Genomic DNA, 17,821 nt, shown 5'->3' with positions numbered 1-17,821 from the left:
CAGCGCGACGGAATGCCACGATAACGGTCCTAGGTTCGATTCGGAAATTTTCTCCTCTGAGGGAGTGGGTGTTGTTGTCTTCATCATCTCATGCCCATCGAAGTGCAAGTCGCCGAATGGAGTCAACTTAAAAGGCATGCAGCAGGCGGCTGGTCGACCCGACGGGAGGCCCTATCCACACGATCTCATTTTCATCATCATCTCTAGTTCTCATACCTGTTTTTTGGACAGCAGCAGTTACACTGCTGACATATCAATTCTAAGGACGATGCGTGCCCTTGATGTCCCCATGCCGTTGTTTATCGACAACAATGTGCATGGCCACTTGGTGCCCGTGCTCTTCCGACGTATCCCCACAGTGTTCGACTTTTGCCCAGATAAGCATATTCTTCAGATTAGTACCTGCGGAAAACATTTGGTTATGGACAGACAGGCTGGCACACAATAATGCCATCCACTATGACTGATGGACTCTGGCATAGAGATGAGCCTGTATAGAATAATGTACCCATGTATGTCATCCAAGCTCAGCTCAGCTTGAAGCCCAGTCTGGTTACATTCATCGCTGCTGCCGTTTCACGTCCTGTTTACCCCCAAATCACTTCCAAATGTGTTCATATACTAGCTGAGTACCCAGCACTGTCTACCTATGTTTACATTCCAGTCTTCTACTAGTCCATCTTGTCCTCTCCTCCTTCATCCATTCTCTATTTATCTCCTCCACTGCCTCTCTCTGACCACCTCCTCCATCGACCCTCGCTCTATCCATCTCCGCCTCCCTCTCTCTATCCATATCCTTTTTGCCTTCTATCAATCTCATCCTCCCCCTCAACCTATTGATCGCCTCCTCGGCCCTCTCCCCTCTGACCGCCTCTTCCTCTTCCCTTCCTCTTTCCATTTTCTCCTCCTTCTCTCTATGGTCATTTCTTCCTCCACCTCTCTCTCTGCTTATCTCTTCTTCCACCTTCCTCTATTCCATCTTCTCCTTTCTCTGTTCCATCTTCTCATTTTTCCTTTCTCTGTACAACTCCTCCTTCCTGCTCTCACTGTCAACTTTCCGCTCCCTTTCTCTCTGTCTCTCTCTCTTCACTTTATCACGCTCGCTCCATTGGGAAGCTGGTGATAATTTCCTGCAGAGTACTAATATATGTATCAAATTTAGTTGAAATCGTTCCACGGATTTAGGATGAGCTTTTTCCTGTGCCTTTAGCCACATACGCAAATGTCAATATACTTCACCTGCATTTCCTCCTCCCTTTCTCTGTGCATCTTCTCCTTTTTTTCCTTTCTCTGTCCAGCTCCTCCTTCCTGCTCTCTCTGTCAAATTCCTCCTAACCTTCCCTTTGTCTCTCCAAATCACGCTCACCACAATGGGAGGCTGGTTAAAATTTCCCAAGAGTATTTCTTTCCAGATCGTAAATAATACGTGCACCAAATTTGGTTGAGATCGTTCCATGGGTTTAAGATGAAGTTTTTCCCGTGGCTTTGGCCGCATACGCAAATTTCAGATACATTTCACATACATTTAATTTATTTTACACGTATTTCTACACATTTCACCTGTATCTCTAACAAATTTCGCCCTGCATTCTCATTTGGACGCAGCTCGATGTTTATGATGTGATGTCTCCTTGACTATGTGCTGTACAATGATATAATTCTGCAGATGCATCCAGTGTTATACCGGCTACTGTCTGCGAAACATGTTGTGAATGGAGTTAGTAGCAACGAAGTACCAAATTCAAACATCTTGCATGATGCTGAACTACCTGTCATACAATGATGTATTTTTCTAGTTACATAAAAAGGGATGTGTCGGCACTGTCTGCGAAATGTGGTGCTAGTAGAATTACTAGTGTAGAAGTAATGAATTAAAATGTCGTACACGATGCCACAGTTTTTCTCTCATCTCAATATTTGACATGTTTCCTGAACTACGTTTCCTACAATGATATAATTCTTCCATTCGCAAATACTGTTAATAACATATAAATAATGAATTAACACATAATTTCTGCCTGGCATTTTTACTGCATCAAAAATGCAATTGTAGTAAGTGATAAACTTCTTCCTTTCATCACTTTGTGGAAGTTCTCAGCGAAAAAAATTTTCGTAAAGATTTGAAATTATGTACAAACTTCCTTGCAGTTGCAGGTCACTAAGTTCTCTCATTCCCAAATACTGGAGACTAAATTATGGGCATTCACACGCTGTGGATTACATTGCTTTTCCATACCCACACCACGCCTTTGATAGGTAGGAGCTTTTTACACCCACAGAGTTGATTTTCAACCAATAAGAGATATGCATATCAAGTTTGATTGAAATCGATTCAAAAATACACGCACACACGACTGGCCATTAAAATTGCTACACCAAGAAGAAATGCAGATGATAAACGGGTATTAATTGGACAAATGTATTATACTAGAATAGAACTGACATGTGATTACATTTTCACGCAATTTGGGTGCATAGATCCTGAGAAATCAGTACCTAGAACAACCACCTCTGGCCGTAATAACGGCCTCCATACGCCTGGGCATTGAGTCAAACAGAGCTTGGATGGTGTGTACATGTACAGCTGCCCACGCAGCTTCGACACAATACCACAGTTCATCAAGAGTAGTGACTGGCTTATTGTCACGAACCAGTTGCATGGCCAACATTGACTAGACGTTTTCAGTTGGTGAGAGATCTGGAGAATGTGCTGGCCAGGGCAGCAGTCGAACATTTTCTGTATCCAGAAAGGCCCGTACCGGACCTGCAACATGCGGTCGTGCATTATCCTGCTGAAATGAAGGGTAGAGCCACGGGTCGTAACGCATCTTAAATATAACGTCCACTGTTCAAAGTGCCATCAGTTGCGAACAAGATGTGACCAAGATGTGTAACCAATGGCACCTCATACCATCACGCCAGGTGATACGCCAGTATGGCGATGACGAATACACGCTTCCAGTGTGCATTCACCGCGATGTCGCCAAACACGGATGCGGCCATCATTATGCTGTAAACAGAACCTGGATTTACCGGAAAAAATGACGTTTTGCCATTCGTGCACCCAGGTTCGTCGTCGAGTACACCATCGCAGGGGCTCCTGTCTGTGATGCAGCGTCAAGGGTAACCGCAGCCATGGTCTCAGAGTCCATGGTGCTGCAAACGTCGTCGAACTGTTCGTGCAGATGGTTGTTGTCTTGCAAACGTCCCCATCTGTTGACTCAGGGATCGAGACGTGGCTGCACGATCTGTTACAGCCATCCAGATAAGATGCCTGTCATCTCGACTGCTAGTGATACGAGGCCGTTGGGATCCGTTCTGTATTACCCTCCTGAACCCAGCGATTCCATATTCTGTTAACAGTTATTGGATCTCGACCAACGCAAGCAGCAATGTCGCGATAAGATAAACCGCAGTCGCGATAGGCTACAATCCGACCTTTACCAAAGTCGGAAACGTGATGGTACGCATTTCTCCTCCTTACACGAGGCATCACAACGTTTCACCAGGCAACGCCGGTCAACTGCTGCTTGTGTATGAGAAATCGCTTGGAAACTTTCCTCATGTCACCGGCGCCAGCCTTGTGTAATTGCTCTGAAAAGCTAATCATTTCCATATCACAGCATCTTCTTCCTGTCGGTTAAATTTCGCGTCTGTAGCACGTCATCTTCATGGTGTAGCAATTTTAATGGCCAGTAGTGTATATATATACGAGGGTAATCGCAAAAGTAAGGTCTCCTATTTTTATATAAGTACATAGACCTGTTCATTTTTACAATGGCTTACATCAGTCTGCACTTGAACATTTAGCTATTTTTCTACATAATCACCATTTCTGTCTATGCATTTTTGTCGACGCTGTGGCCGTTTTTGTATGCCCATGTCATACCAGCTCGCCGCCATGCTGGTCAGAAAGTTATGAACCTCTTTTTTCACCTCGTCGTCGGAGCTGAATCGCTGGGACCACAATTAACGCTGACGGGTACTGTGAGACTCTGAAATATCTGTTGTCTGACCAGATATCCCTGCCTTCTGTCCATTTCACTTCAATGACTACCACTTTATCTAGATTGAGCCTTTGAATTTCCATTCCCAGATTTTTCTTTTAGGTTACCTGCCACGCTTAGACTTCTAACTACACGCTCCATCTCGTAGAGTGTTAACCCGTCTTTGATTATTTCATCTTTTTCTCATGGTCACCTGCCCCTTGGAAGGCTACAATCGAAGATCCAAATGTGGGACTAACATGGAATCTTTTGTGAACGGAGAGCTCATCATGATAGTTCTTCAGTAACAGGCCACATATCCTGTGGATACACATCACATGTCTTTAATGCAATGGCTTCTGCATGCTCATGACTTTGATCATTGATGTTTCTTCCGACTTTTAAGGGCAGTCTCCCATCCCAAAGGTAATAGAGTGCGCTGAACCTCTTTCCTCTCCTCCTCGAAGGCGCTGGCAGGAGGAGGGTGACTTCTCATGCCGGAAGACTTCGGCCGCCAATGCTGTTGATATTTGTTAAAATTTAAACAACGGCAGGGTTCGAAACCTGGATTTATCATGTTCTAATTACTAATAAAAGACGCTCACTCTAGACCACGGGTTATGAAATTGGAGCTATTTGTGATACTACTCCTAGTAAACAGAAGGCAAGGAAAAACAAATAGGTGTCTATCTGCAATGGCTTTGCAAAAAATGTATCCCTTCAAATACGGTAACCAATGCCGCCTACTTTAAGCAGCAACTTGAAGTGACATCATTTCTTCTTCCCTTCATAAGTCATGCCTTAGTGTAAGACATTGAAGATCTCCATCTAGGGTGTTCCAGGACGAATGTTCAGTATTCAAGGATAAGATAGGAACGATCATTTAAAGCAAAAACAATCTAGTAAATACGGGCTCTAAAATGCATATTTAACAGCTACAGACGCTAGTTTCGTACAAGAGGTGTCTTTCACGTAGGAAATATGTACAAGTGCTCATAGCTCTTACTGTGTGCAGTTTAGAGTCCTGTTTTGCTTCAAATAATCATTCCTGAGATATCACTGAATACTGGTCATTCCTCCTGATACATCCTGTCTATTGTGTGAATCTGTTGGTGCTCAAAATAAAATCTTTGTCTTTCCTGTCACTCATTATGCAAATCTCCATCAATTTACTTGGCTGAATTACATTCCTTTGCGACGCCATTCGTATTAACAATGCCATAAAAATTCTGGATTACAGAGCGCAAAGCCGCTCATGGAAACACCTGGAGAATTCAAGGAAATGATCGAAGCATGCAGATTAAGCCATCTCCTTTGACTGTGGTCAGTGTTAATCGAGAAATGGAAAACACTCTTAGAGTCAGTATCTGCTGCAAAATGCTCTTTCTGAACTGTCTATTTAGATATCATCTGAATCCAACTACTGTCACATTAAACAATGTATGGAAACTGGCATCACAAGGACACCATGGCAATATCAACCAATTGATGAGCTGTTTGATAACGTCATATTTTCTTCAAAATAACTTTCTAGTTATCTTCTGTTCACCATAATCTAACTCGAACGACTCTTCTTTATCTATTTCTCCTTAGAATCTGCAGACTACATTTTCAAATTTCATCATACCTGTGCATTGAAGGAAATGTAGAAGCGTAATAGTTGATGGCTAGCACATTAAGGCACGTGAAATATTTAAGTATTCTGGCAGCATCCTATCGGAATGTGGAACAAGTAATTGGGAAATACAGCAAGAGGTGGACCACGGCTAAACAGCAATCCTGAAGCTAAACTCTTTGTTATGGTCTTACAAGATAAACTGAAACTCTACAAGATGGTATAAGTACTGCAGGGCATATAACAACTTATGGATGCGAGTACTGGAAGGTGACTGGATAAAACAAAAACAAACCGAGAGTTGTACAAACGAACTGTCTCAGAAAATCGTGTAGGACGTCTCGGCGTAGCCACATAAGAAATAGAACTACAGAGAAATGATCCACACTGCAGAAAGCATTGCAGATGGAATAGAAGAATGGCAGATTAACTGGTTTGGACATGTAATGCGACTGACAGATGACAGATGGCCAACGAAAACCTAGGGGAGAAAGGAAGGCTGCGTGGTTAGATAGTGTAGAGGAGACCATGAAAAAATTATAAATGCAAAAGGAACAATCAGAAGGTAGGAAACGATGGCTACTGATACATGGGACGCGGCAACAGCTTTAGGAACCCCACAGGAGTAGAATTCACATATTTTATTTTTGAGAATGCCACTCCGACGACGAACACAGCGGTGAAGGGGAAGGAAGGAGGAAAAGAAAGGGAAGAACCTGAATGACAGGACAAAAAACCACAAATGTGTCAAAAATGTGTCAGTTTACAGATCCATATGTACATCAGTTTCTGTGTTTCTTGTCATTTCTTACTTGTCTGACCATTATTTCTAAATGAGAAAATACCGTGATGGACCGTGGTTTTGGGCCCATGTCAAAGCGAAAATTTCCATTTTAAATGACTGGGCACGTCAGTTCAGAATTTGAAGGAATGCACTGACGTACCGGCTCCCACGGCTCATGGTTAGTGAAGCGCTGTGATGCTCAGAGGAAACATTGGCTTTAGAACAGCTTTGGTTAGTTAAATAAAAAGCCGCCAGTCCATACACTTCGAAAGTTTTATCATGTAACAATATACTCACCAGCAGCCATCGTGCTTTCGCCCAGGTCGAACTCCGCCTTGTTCAGATGGTAACACATGACGTTGTTTGTAATGGATTCTGAAATGCGACTGTTAATATCCAGCACTCGCTCTACGAGACAATTCCTTTGGTCATCATTTTTAAGGTCCTGTTCGTTCCATTCCGTCTTGTTTGTCCTTAAAAACAAAAAGACGAAAACAGTTCCTAGCACGCCGCTACTAATATTCTAGTTAAAAGTGGCTTGGGTGAGAAAACCCTTGGGAGAACTACTGATATCTATGCTGGAGCCTGTAAGCAGAGGCTAACAAGCAATGAGAGGAAGTTAGCTGAAAATGTAGCAATCATTTTAAAATTTTTATTACGATTTAGTCTCCATGAGTGCGCCGACAGAACTTAAAAACGCTATCAGGAAAAATAAAGTTTATTACAGACATTATTAACGCCTTTAGAAAAGCATCAACGTACAATAGCAAAAAGCAGCACCTCTAATACGTTGCTGATTTTAACACACAACCTGTAGCAATATATCCATAAATATTTCACTGTTGTAACAGGAAAATAAATGACTCAATTTCTGATGGCATAAACAAGTTTCAACACTCTGAAAACGTCGTGACTTGACAAGTGTTGCTGGTAATTTTTATTTTATTTTAGTTTAATTTTTTAACAAAAGTTTGAATGCACCTACCATCTTCAGGTCTCTATATACAATTGAAAGAAAACATGAAGAATATTCACACCGCAACAAGCTAGCAAGATGGATGGAATCCCATTTCGGATTTTTCCATAGAGTACTCTACGTTATTGGTTCCGTACTTAGCGAATATTTCGCCCAATGCGATGTTCCATGCGGCTGAAAGAAAGCTCAGTTCACTCCTATATATGGGAAGGATACAACAACGGAACCCTAAAATTGTTGACCAACATCCTTACCAATGGTCACTGCAGAATTATTGAGTACATTGAATTCGAATATCTTCTCCACGCGAATCAGAGCAGATTTTAGATAGCACCGCTCTCTCGACTCTCAGCTTGCCGTTTTCTCGCTTGATATCATGAGAACGATGGATGGAGAGCAACAGGCAGTTTCTATATTCCTAGATTTCCCCAAAAGCGTTTGGCACGATGGCCAATTACAGAGTGTTAACGAGGGTCCGAGCACTCGGAACAACGTTACGCCTAGATATTTCATCAAGACAACTACGTGACGCAGCACCCTACTAACTCTGTAGTCGAGCATTATGAGAAAGTTTTCCCTGCTCATTGGCAACAACGCATACTTTTTCATATTTAGAAGAAGCTGTCATCCATTGCAAACAGTTAGAAATTCTGTCTAGGTCGTCTTGTATCCATCTACAGTCACTCGATGCTGACACTTTCCCGTACACCACAGCGTCATCAGAAAACTGTCGCAGATTGCTGCTCACCTCGCCCACCAGATCGCTTATGTATACAGAGTGTCCTGACGATAAAATTCTCTTTGATGAAAACTTACCGTCGAGGACAACGTATTTTATTATTTAGAAGTCTTCGAGCCACTGACGTGTTTTCGAATCTTAAGAAACATCTTCGAACACTTCAATGTGATAGTGATGGAGCGATGCAAGCTATGGCTCCGTCAACAGCTTCAAACATTCTACAGTGATGGTATCAACAAACTGGTATCTCACTTGGGAGAAATGTGATATCGCCACGGTGACTACGTTGAGAAATAAATATGAAGGCATGACGCATAATGTCAGTAACATCTGTTTCATTTGAAAAGCCTTAAGAGTTTTCACATAAAAATTTTAAAGGCATTGCCTTTTAGCATGCCCCCGCACTTCCCTTAGTGTGCCACTAGGTGGCATTCAGTTTCATGGTGGTATGTGGCCATAACGTTTTGGATCTTTGATGTAACTAAGAAGACTGACTTTACAACTTTCTCAAAAATGTACCAAACACTATTGTATTAGTCGTGTTATTGAATTAAACCATTACATACTTTAAAATACGAATTGTCCAATAAAGGAGAGCACGATATTTTAATGTGAGTAATGCAAAGACACAAAAAAAACTGAGTATCTCAACGCGACTACATGTCTTTGTGCTGGTATTAAGTAGCTGATGATCTTTACAAGTAGAAGAAAAATTATAGCTTAGTTGCACAGTGTGTCGTAAACTACTGGTAACACGGGGGGGGGGGGGGGGGGGGTATCAACATCGATTCACGATAACTTATGGGATGGCCATCCAATCTATAGCCAGCTCCAAGACGTACCCTCTGCAGCATGCGCAGCTAGCATCACAACAAAGCTGATTTAATCCAACAAATTTGTTACTGTGGTGTCATAATCGATTGATACCACACTAGGCGGTCCACATAGAGAAGTTGGCAGTAACTCGTGTCACTGTCCAGCCAATCCACGGCCAGCTCCAAGATATACCTTGTGCAGCACACACAGCTAGTGTCACGATGCAACCACCATAATCCATAATAGATATGTTACTGTGGTTTCGTACACTACCGATAACATGTTACGTAGACCACATATATAAGATGGCAGTTACTTATGTGACTTTCCCACCATTCCATGTCCAGCTCTGAGTCACACTCTCTGTAGCATGTGGGGCTAACACCAAAGCCGACTTAATCTATCAAATTTGTTAGTGTGATGAAGCGCACTATCGATACCACACCACTATCAATACATCTACATCTACATCTACATCCATACTCTGCAAGCCACCTGACGGTGTGTGGCGGAGGGTACCCTGAGTACCTCTATCGGTTCTCCCTTCTATTCCAGTCTCTTATTGTACATGGAAAGGAGGATTGTCGGTATGCTTCTGTGTGGGCTCTGATCTCTCTGATTTTATCCTCATGGTCTCTTCGCGAGATACACGTACGAGGGAGCAATATACTGCTTGACTCTTCGGTGAAGGTATGTTATCGGAGCTTTAACAAAAGCCCGTACCGAGCTACTGAGCGTCTCTCCTGCAGAGTCTTCCACTGGAATTTATCTATCATCTCCGTAACGCTTTCGCGATTACTAAATGATCCTGTAACGAAGCGCGCTGCTCTCCGTTGGATCTTCTCTATCTCTTCTGTCAACCCTATCTGGTGCGGATCCCACACTGCTGAGCAGTATTCAAGCAGTGGGCGAACAAGCGTACTGTAACCTACTTCCTTTGTTGTCGGATTGCGTTTCCTTAGGATTCTTCCAATGAATCTCAGTCTGGTATCTGCTTTACCGGCGAACAACTTTATATGATCATCCCATTTTAAATCACTCCTAATGCGTACTCCCAGATAATTTATGGAATTAACTGCTTCCAGTTGCTGACCTGCTATTTTGTAGCTAAATGATAAGGGACCTATCTTTCTATGTATTCGCATCACATTATACTTGTCTACATTGAGATTCGATTGCCATTCCGTGCACCATGCGTCAATTCGCTGGAGATCCTCCTGCATTTCAGTACAATTTTCCATTGTTACAAACTCTCGATACACCACAGCATCATCTGCAAAAAGCCTCAGTGAACTTCCGATGTCATCCACCAGGTCATTTATGTATATTGTGAATAGCAACGGTCCTATGACACCCCCCTGCTTACACCTGAAATCACTCTTACTTAGGAAGACTTCTCTCCATTGAGAATGACATGCTGCATTCTGTTATCTAGGAACTCTTCAATCCAATCACACAATTGATCTGATAGTCCGTATGCTCTTACTTTGTTCATTAAACGACTGTCAGGAACTGTGTCAAACGCCTTGCGGAAGTCAAGAAACACGGCATCTACCTGTGAACCCGTGTCTAAGGCCCTCTGAGTCTCGTGTACGAATAGCGCAAGCTGGGTTTCACACGACCGTCTTTTTCGAAACCCATGCTGATTCCTACAGAGTAGATTTCTAGTCTCCAGAAAAGACATTATACTCGAACATAAGTGTTCCAAAATTCTGCAACTGATCGACGTTAGAGATATAGGTCTATAGTTCTGCACATCTGTTCGACGTCCCTTCTTGAAAACGGGGGTGACCTGTGCCCTTTGCCAATCCTTTGGAACGCTTCGCTCTTCTAGAGACCTACGGTAAACCGCTGCAAGAAGGGGGGCAAGTTCCTTTGCGTACTCTGTGTAAAATCGAACTGGTATCCCATCAGGACAAGCGACCTTTCCTGTTTTGAGCGATTTTAATTGTTTCTCTATCCCTCTGTCGTCTATTTCAATACCATACCAGGAGTTCCACATGCAGACGTTGGCAGTAACTCATGACTGCCCAACCAAGCCACAGACAACAATGAGACACATCCTGCGTACCACGCACAGCTAGTGCAACTATGCAGCCAACTTGGTCCAACAGATATGTGACTCGTGTTTTCATTATCTTTCGATTCTACACCAGATAGTTCATACTGAGAAGTTGGCAGTAGTCGATGTGACAGCCCCACCAATCTGAGGCTAGCTTTTAAACACAACCTCTGCAGCATGTGCAGTAAGTGCCATAATGCAGCTGACGCAAGGCAGTTAGCATCAAGAAGTTAGCAGTAGGCCTTGTGACTGATCCACCAATTGACAAAATGGTTCAAATGGCTGTAAGCACTATGGGACTTAACATCTAAGGTCATCAGTCCCTTAGACTTAAAACTACTTAAACCTAACTAACGTAAGAACATCACACGCATCCATGCCCGAGGCAGGATTCGAACCTGCGACCGTACAAGCGGAAATTTACCGCAGAACTGATTTAGTCTTTCACCTATCTTATTTCTACTACCAGCCCCAAATTCTCCTTTCTCCTACAACACTGCTTCAGTGCCCCATGACTATTTGAACATCATATCCTTTCACATACATTCCCCTTTAAATGTCCTGTACTTTCTCCTCTCTCTGATGATCTTCTGCTTGTGGTCCTGGCATATATCCCTGTATTATTATTGTTGTTGTCGTCGGTGTGCTGTCGACTGCGATGAGGACAAACCTATCACTGAACTGTTCACAGTAACTCACTGGCTGCCCCACCTTCCTATTCATAACGAATCCTACTCCCGTTACAACATTTTCTACTGCTGTTGATATTACCCAACATTTGTCTGACCATCTGACCAGAAATTCTGATATTCTTTCTACCACACTTCACTGATTCCCTCTACATTTAGACTGAGCCTAAGCACTACCCTTTTCGGAATTTCTAGCTTCCCTAGCACGTTCAAATTTTTGACGTTCGACGCCCCTCCTATAGAACGTCTTTTTTGTTGGTTTTTCGATGTTTTCTTCAGAGTCATTTCCCCTTTTTAATCTCCTGCCAGAAATCGAGACGGGTAATTAATCGAGAATCTTTTGCCAGTGGAGACTCCTTTCAATCACAGACCACATTTCCTCTGTCTCTTTAATGCCTTCTACATCATCATGCCATTGATTATCGCTAATTCTTCCGCCTTTTAGGGGTATCTTCTCATCCCAAGCCAGGAAGTTGTCCTGAAATTCTGTCCGCTCCTAGAGCCTTCTTGACAAGACCGTTGGTAGTGAAAGGTGACTCGATATACAGGAACTTTTCGGCCGTCATTGCCGATGAATTTTATTAAAAGTTTAAGACTTGGCTCAGTTTAAAACCGAGACTAAGAAGTTTTGATTATTAGTCAAAGACGTTACCACTAGAGCCGAAGCTAGAAGCCTAGGGTGTGCAGACGTCTGAAAATGAGTCTTAGAAACAGTAATATGACACTATGTAATCGCTAGGTGCGGGGGAAAAGGTTGAAATAATAACTACTGCAGAGACTGATCATGGCTTGACTATGCTTGCGAGGTGCCGGGGTGGAGAAGAGTTTGTACCTGTTCAATTCAGACAAATTTTGCATGAAAACGAGACAGGCACTAGACCCCCTCCTTATCTACTAGCTAATTAACTATGTGAACAACGGTAACGAAGGGAAATGGTGGACCCTGCTACTTGGTAAAATGAGGAGTGCACACTCTCAATAATTTAATAAAAATCGTAATCTATTCAAAAAAGAGAACTTTATCATAATAAACAATAGGAAACGGGATTCTGCCTATATCTACGAAATATGCGGATTAAATATTACAATGAGATTTATTATACATCGGAACATAAATGCACGTAATTGTAGACGCACACAGTGGGTTAAAAGATAGTGTGTACTGAAATATTATGAGAATAAGAGTTGGCTCGAGAGCAAGGGGCTCCTACTCTCTGTGATGCAACAGATTGACGATAATGACTGGATGTCCTAAAGAATCAAATATTACTCTCGCGACTATTTAGCAGTACGCAATTAGTAATGAGAGCTCAAATGGGATCACATGGAGAAACAAGCAAGGTGGACTTGTAGCAAAGCGAACGCGAGTGTTGCTGAGGGATTCAGTATAAAATTGATAAGGTACTACAGTGCCGGAGTCGCAAAATACTGTACCAGTACTGAAATCTGCAGCACGTCGTCGGTAGGCAGCGTCCTGATGATGTAGGCGCCGACTTCTGCCGTGTGTCAACCCCTGGCCTCAAAGGCTGTCCGAGAATTCTAAGTTCTGCCGAAAAAGAGGGACCAAGTCGCAAGACTGTCAGACTCTGTCGAAGATCAGATCCCGAATCCCACTGTGAAGCAATGCAAGAGGGAAGCTCGCATTGCTCAACTTCCTACTCGAAAACCAGCATTCAGTGCTGATTCCAAAATTCCCCCACACTGTCTCGGAACATCATTCGCGCCAATAGCGACCGTTCTCTCCAATTTAGAGCAGGGCTTTATGAAGTCAACTAGCCTCAATTTAAGTTGACCAATCACGCCTCTGCTATTCAGCTGAGGGCACTGAACCTGCCGTTTGATCGCCTACGAAAACAACCTGCTTAGACCACCGGCCATCCGGTGCCAGACATTCGCATCCAGCAGGGCACAGTCACCAAGTACTCTCAGAATCAAGAAGACAATGCAGTCAGTCAGTGCCAGTGATTTTCGTTCCGGACGCGCCGGAACGATAAACACACAAACTGCAGCGACACTCAGACGTCTCACAGGTAGGTCCGCCCTGCATACTATAGGCGAAACTCAATCAATGGCAGTCGTTCCGACAGGCGCTTAAGCCTATTGTACGAAACCCTCAGAATCCAGGGAGGTGCAGCCCCCCAACCAAATGTGTAGTGTGCCGCGTCCTTCGATGTTTGAAATATTTTTTTAAGCTCTCAGTAGAAATACTCTCATTAAAATAACCTTATTCGGTCTGTTACTACCGTTCAATGACATAGAACATTAATAAAATTAATGAAAATGAGAGGCGATATGCAAAAGAGGGCATGGAACCTCTCATGCTAAGTAAGTTCAGTGGGATCTTGTAGCAGTTTCACTGAGCTGGAGAGACTTGACACCATATACACTGCTGGAAATTGAAATAAGAACACCGTGAATTCATTGCCCCAGGAAGGGGAAACTTTATTGACACATTCCTGGGGTCAGATACATCACATGATCACACTGACAAAACCACAGGCACATAGACACAGGCAACAGAGCATGCTCAATGTCGGCACTAGTACAGTGTATATCCACCTTTCGCAGCAATGCAGGCTGCTATTCTCCCATGGAGACCATCGTACAGATGCTGGATGTAGTCCTGTGGAACGGCTTGCCATGCCATTTCCACTTGGCGCCTCAGTTGGACCAGCGTTCGTGCTGGACGTGCAGACCGCGTGAGACGACGCTTCATCCAGTCCCAAACATGCTCAATGGGGAACAGATCCGGAGATCTTGCTGGCCAGGGTAGTTGACTTACACCTTCTAGAGCACGTTGGGTGGCACGGGATACATGCTGACGTGCATTGTCCTGTTGGAACAGCAAGTTCCCTTGCCGGTCTAGGAATGGTAGAACGATGGGTTCGATGACGGTTTGGATGTACCGTGCACTATTCAGTGTCCCCTCGACGGTCACCAGAGGTGTACGGCCAGTGTAGGAGATCGCTCCCCACACCATGATGCCGGGTGTTGGCCCTGTGTGCCTCGGTCGTATGCAGTCCTGATTGTGGCGCTCACCTGCACGGCGCCAAACACGCATACGACCATCATTGGCACCAAGGCAGAAGCGACTCTCATCGCTGAAGACGAGACGTCTCCATTCGTCCCTCCATTCACGCCTGTCGCGACACCACTGGAGGCGGGCTGCACGATGTTGGGGCGTGAGCGGAAGACGGCCTGACGGTGTGCGGGACCGTAGCCCAGCTTCATGGAGACGGTTGCGAATGGTCCTCGCCGATAACCCAGGAGCAACAGTGTCCCTAATTTGCTGGGAAGTGGCGGTGCGGTGCCCTACGGCACTGCGTAGGATCCTACGGTCTTTGCGTGCATCCGTGCGTCGCTGCGGTCCGGTCCCAGGTCGACGGGCACGTGCACCTTCCGCCGACCACTGGCGACAACATCGATGTACTGTGGAGACCTCACGCCCCACGTGTTGAGCAATTCGGCGGTACGTCCACCCGGCCTCCCGCATGCCCACTATACGCCCTCGCTCAAAGTCCGTCAACTGCACATACGGTTCACGTCCACGCTGTCGCGGCATGCTACCAGTGTTAAAGAATGCGATGGAGCTCCGTATGCCACGGCAAACTGGCTGACACTGACGGAGGCTGTGCACAAATGCTGCGCAGCTAGCGCCATTCGACGGCCAACACCGCGGTTTCTGCTGCGTGTGATCATTGCTTGTACAGCCCTCTCGCAGTGTCCGGAGCAAGTATGGTGGGTCTGACACACCGGTGTCAATGTGTTCTTTTTTCCATTTCCAGGAGTGTATTACTAGCTCTGGGCTCTGCAATTAGGTTTGAAACTTAGCCGCTCATAAAAGACTAAGTACCTCTCAATACAGAAATCTCTTCCACCATTAATCCTAAACTGCAAAAAACTTGTGGATAGTTTTGCACCATCACCCCTATACTGGACTGAACACACAATTGCAGTCTGTGAGAAGGTGCCAGCGTCACTTCACTCTCTAGAGAAATTTAAGAAATTGTTTCCTTTCGCATTTAAAAAGAGGCTTGCAGAGTCACATTCCCTATACTCGATTATGTTGATGCTGTTCTCTAAGGACTTTATACGAAAACTCACGCAGCAAACTGGCGATGAACGTTTGTGCACGATACATTTGTCACATTCTCTTTCTCGACCATATCACTCCTGCCTACAAACAATTATCTTGACTACGTGCCAATAACTGCAGAGACTATCACACCCTATGCTTGCTCTATCTTCTTCTCAATCACTGCGCTCCCTCTTATTTATCGACAACTTTTACGCTACCATCTGAACAGCAGAGCAGAAACACCCGCTCTCAACACAGTAAAATCCTCTATGTACCAGCACATAACACTGCCATATTCTCTAGATCATTCTCTGTATCAGGAATCCCACACTGAAACCATCTTCCACAAAATATCAGAGAAACAAAATACCTTCCAAGCTTCAAAATACAACTAATGGTCCACCTTCTGTCGCAACAGCCGTCTATCCCATACTCAGATGGGCAGCTTATTCTCACAAATACCCTCTACCCCACAACTCCCACCCCTTCTTCCCCTCTTGTTAAGTGTTATCTATTTGTATTTTATTTTTTCCTACCAATGTTTCCCTCGTTCTCGTCTGGTGCTGGCTATCCAGGAGTCCCTGCATACTCTCGCCCGTAGCGGCAGGTCTGTGGTCTTTGTTTGGACCCCAGGCCATGTTGGTATACCCGGCAATGAAACTGTTGACTGCATGGAGAAAGAGGCCTCCAGTGCGCCATCTCTGGCGGCTGATTTGCGGGCAGTCTTACGCCGCAAAGTTCTCTCAGTCGTCCTTTGTCGGCTCCGCATTGGCCACACCCGACTCACGCACAGTTATTTACTGTGTCGTGAGGATCCCCCTCTTTGTCGTTGTGGGGCGTCCTTGACGGTGGTCCATATTCTGTCGGAGTGCGCCCTTTTAACCGTGCTCAGGCAGACTTTTGCAATGCTATCTGCTCTTTTATCAGATGACTCTGCCATGGTGGACTTGGTTTTGTGTTTTATTCGGGCAGGCGGTTTTTATCCTTTAATCTGAGTTTTTTAGTGTTGATTCTGGCTTTTAGCCTCTGATTTTAAACTGAGTTTTTACAGTGTTCTTGGTGGTTGGCTCTTCCTCTTTTTCTCTACAGTCGGCCAACCACCGTCACACTGTGTGTTTTAATTTGTTTTGTCTGGTCTCTGTCAGAGTATTTCATGTCCAGTTTCGTCTGCTGTCTTTCCTGTTGTTCGTTTTTTATTCTCTTCGGGTGGTTTTTTTTATGGAACAAGGGACCGATGACCATAGTAGTCTGGTCCCTTTAATCCCACAAACCAACCAACCTATTGTTTCCTACTTTCACTGTCATTTCAATCTTCTCCTTCATCCATATTCTTTTCACTCGTTATAAAGCTAATCATGGACTCAAATGTACGAAAATAATCTAAGTAATTCCTTATGCCATTCACTATTATTATTATTATTATTATTATTATTATTATTATTATTATTATTATTGCTATCATTCTCGTTATTATTGATAATTATTATTGATAGTGTCAACTGTTACTATTATCATTATTAATATTATGCCTATTATTACTGAAAACTGTTTTGTGAAGTATTTGGTATATGTTGTTCCTCATCAGACGTACGAGAGTGCCTTAAGGCCACAATCTGGTCAGGATAAATAAGCAATAAATAAATATATTAGCCTAAAGAGCAGTGTCAAACGTCTTAGGACTGAAGACCACAACAACAGGTAATTTAAAAGTAATAAACAAATAATGATTTGTTTTTAAAGAATTGCACAAACACTTACCAGTGGACGAAGGGGACTCTTCGTTCGGTAGTCGCAGCTTGGCACAGCAACGCTCTGACTTTGGGTTTGGAAACGGGTTTCATCTTCAATAGCAGAGAATGACATACGTCACGACCTGGGACCGATGCGTCCTTCCGAGGCTTCCTGATGCCTTTCTGCACGATTCTTCTCACCAGCTCTCCGGCAGTGGTGATGAAAGTTCTGTTGCGCATGACGTCGTCACATGTCGTGTTGTGATTCAAGCTGATGATCATGCCGGCAGCAGCTAGAAACAAGAGTGCCGCTGAAAATCCCGAGGGCGATTTCTGTGCGAGAGGG

The 17,821-nt window shown here is 44.0% G+C and overlaps 1 protein-coding gene across 1 annotated transcript in view; it reads right to left on the bottom strand.

Moving 5' to 3' along the window:
- The window catches only part of LOC126291513 (uncharacterized), a 56,474-nt gene extending 38,897 nt beyond the window's left edge, over window positions 1-17,577 (bottom strand). Inside the window, exons 1-2 of the mRNA XM_049985018.1 lie at window positions 17,504-17,577; window positions 6,683-6,858 (exon numbers count right to left, since the gene is read on the bottom strand). Of these exons, the coding sequence (XP_049840975.1) occupies window positions 6,683-6,740 (58 nt within the window). The 5' untranslated portion in view covers window positions 6,741-6,858; window positions 17,504-17,577. The remainder of the gene's footprint in view (window positions 1-6,682; window positions 6,859-17,503) is intronic.
- Between the last annotated feature and the right edge of the window lie 244 nt (window positions 17,578-17,821).

Source organism: Schistocerca gregaria, chromosome 9, assembly GCF_023897955.1.
Source record: "Schistocerca gregaria isolate iqSchGreg1 chromosome 9, iqSchGreg1.2, whole genome shotgun sequence".
In the NCBI taxonomy this organism is placed as follows: Eukaryota; Metazoa; Arthropoda; class Insecta; order Orthoptera; family Acrididae; genus Schistocerca; species Schistocerca gregaria.
Note: the sequence above shows the minus strand (reverse complement) of the source record. Positions and strands in the feature narration are given on the sequence as shown.